At 37.2% G+C, this 2,506-nt stretch overlaps 1 protein-coding gene across 1 annotated transcript; it reads left to right on the top strand.

Annotated features, from left to right (window-relative positions):
- Nucleotides 1-240: 240 nt before the first annotated feature.
- LOC144565727 (Pollen Ole e 1 allergen and extensin family protein) lies at nt 241-1,996 on the top strand. The gene is made up of 2 exons (XM_078315551.1): nt 241-487; nt 973-1,996. Exons 1-2 carry the CDS (start codon nt 301-303, stop codon nt 1,905-1,907), a joined length of 1,122 nt encoding a protein of 373 aa, XP_078171677.1. The 5' UTR covers nt 241-300; the 3' UTR covers nt 1,908-1,996.
- Nucleotides 1,997-2,506: the final 510 nt, after the last annotated feature.

Here is a 2,506-nt window from a genome sequence, read left to right as displayed (position 1 = left end):
ATTAATCCAATATAAATAAATAATAACCTGTTAAGTTCTTCGCTTATAGAGTAATAATTCTTTGTAGGGAAACTGACCTTTTAAATTTACAGGATGTTAACACAAAAATATAGCTGATTGATTTAAAAAAATGCTTAACGGGTTTGTGTGATTCGACCCATGAACCCGCTATAATTTGCAAGGCCATAAATTGCCCCACGCTTATAGAATAACTGGTCACACTCACTAGCTTCCATATAGCCTAGAGTGTGTGAGAGAGGTCTCAAAAAAAGTATAGAATTAAAACACCCAACTGAAACCATGAATGGCGCAGTTGTTGTGTTGGTATTGGCGCTTCTATTCGTGCAATGCTGTTCATTGGAGCTTGATCCCAATCCAAATCCAAATCCAGATGTTAGAACAATTTCAAATATAACAGTGATAGGCACTGTGTTTTGTGATGCCTGCTGTGACAGCACTTTCTCCAAGCACAGCTACTTCATATCAGGTAATTTTCATTTCTAATTCCCTCAAGTTTTTTTTTTTTTCTTCACATTTTCAAGTTTTTATATAATTTGCATTGCTCGCTTGTTTGGTTGCAAACTTGCAATTATCTTATTAGTATGACATTTTGTTGTTTAGCATCATTTTTAAATAAAAGTTTGCACTGTTGAAATTTGATTGGAGGATGTAAAAGACAATTTTAACAGATTTATATTAATTGTTTTATCTCATATGATATTTCTTGCTTGCTTTTCCTTTACTTAATTTTGCTAATAAAAGTATGTATAATATATATAAATGATGATAACTCTTAGAAAGGAAAAAGGAAGTAATAGTCAAATTTATCTTGTTCCTGCCTTTATTATGTATTCAAGCCTTAATTTCTTTCACCAATTTACACCATTTCCCAAACAAGTACATTACCTTTCTTTCATATATAGATCAATTCTCAGTAATTGTATCTTCATCTCAATTCTGGATTCAAATCAGGTGCTCAAGTCCGGATAAACTGCAACTTCAAAGTGAACTCCGCATCGCATGCCGAGGTTTCAGTCACAGCAGACAAAACGACCGATCAATATGGCATCTACAGGCTCGACATCCCACCAATCGATGGGCTCGAGTGCAAAGTCGGCAGAGAGATCGATTCGTTCTGCAGGGCCAGCTTAATTGGTAGCAGCCCCTCGTCACTATGCAACGTACCAGTCGTGACAGCATCAACAGAGCATGTCTCGGTTAGGGAACCGCAGACGGACGCGTGCGTTTACAATCTCAATGCATTGTACTACAGACCTGAGAAAAATGTTACAATTTGTAGTGCCAAAATGGATACAAAACATGATAATTTGAACACTTCTTTGTTCTTTTGGCCACCTTGGTACCATTGGCCTTGGCAACATTCTCCTTCTTTTCCTTTTCCTTTTCCAAGCCCTCCATCTTTTCCAATTCCATTGCCATTTTTCACACCACCCCCTCCTTTTTGGCAATTTCCATTGCCACCAATACCATTCTTCACGCCACCCCCGCCACCGCCTTTCTGGCATTTACCACCTATACCATTTTTAACACCACCGCCATCACCACCACCCCCGTCATTTCATTTCCCTTTTCCATTTCCACCATTGGGTAAAGCTCCAACTCCGCCGCCGTCACCTCCGCCTCCTTCTTTTTCCTTTCCTTTGCCACCCATTTTCACACCACCGTCGCCTCCTCCACCATCACCACCTCCCCCTTCCTTTTCATTCCCTATTCCACAATTTCCTCCAATCACATCCTGGTTTGCACCGCCACCGCCTCCTCCACCACCACCGCCACCGCCTCCTCCACCTCCTACATTTCATTTCCCGTTTCCACCTATCCAATTCCCTCCCTTCCCTCCACTTTCTCCAACCCCTGACACACCGGGCCCTCCTCCAGTGAATTAAGGATTGGCTCTTGGATTATACATGTAAAATAGCTTTTATGCATTAATAAACTTTACAGTGTGAGGTATAAAGTAAGAGCTGGTCACTGTAATTTTGCCAAATACTACACTCTTTTATTGTAATTTTGTTATAGTAACAAAAACTATTAGTTTCCTATATATATATATCCAAGATTCCACTGACCTCATAGTCTAATTATTATTTTTGTTTGTTTGCTTATTGGAAACCTCATGTTAAATTTATTCCAGCTACATGTTATAAATAAATTTAAAAATACCAAGTGTAATGTAAGCTTCAAGTAAAACGGATAGTGTTATGTGAAGATGGATAAAATATTTTAATTTCATTTTCCTCTCTTTTTGTTTAAGAATTATCGAATTTTAAAGCGTTTGTTTATATGGAAATCATATTAAAAATAATTCCAAAGATATATAAAATTTGGTCTCCAACCTCATTTTAATATAGAGATCATATTAAGCGGTTCCAATAATCAACTTTTAAAATTTTAAAAATAAAAATAAAAATGTAAGACATAGTTAGAGCACATTGTTTGAGCACCAAAACAATGAAACATTTTAACCCTATTTTATTTGAATTTC

This window comes from Carex rostrata, chromosome 1 (genome assembly GCF_964058835.1).
Source record: "Carex rostrata chromosome 1, lpCarRost1.2, whole genome shotgun sequence".
Classification (NCBI taxonomy): Eukaryota; Viridiplantae; Streptophyta; class Magnoliopsida; order Poales; family Cyperaceae; genus Carex; species Carex rostrata.
This window is presented reverse-complemented; position numbering and strand designations above follow the sequence as displayed.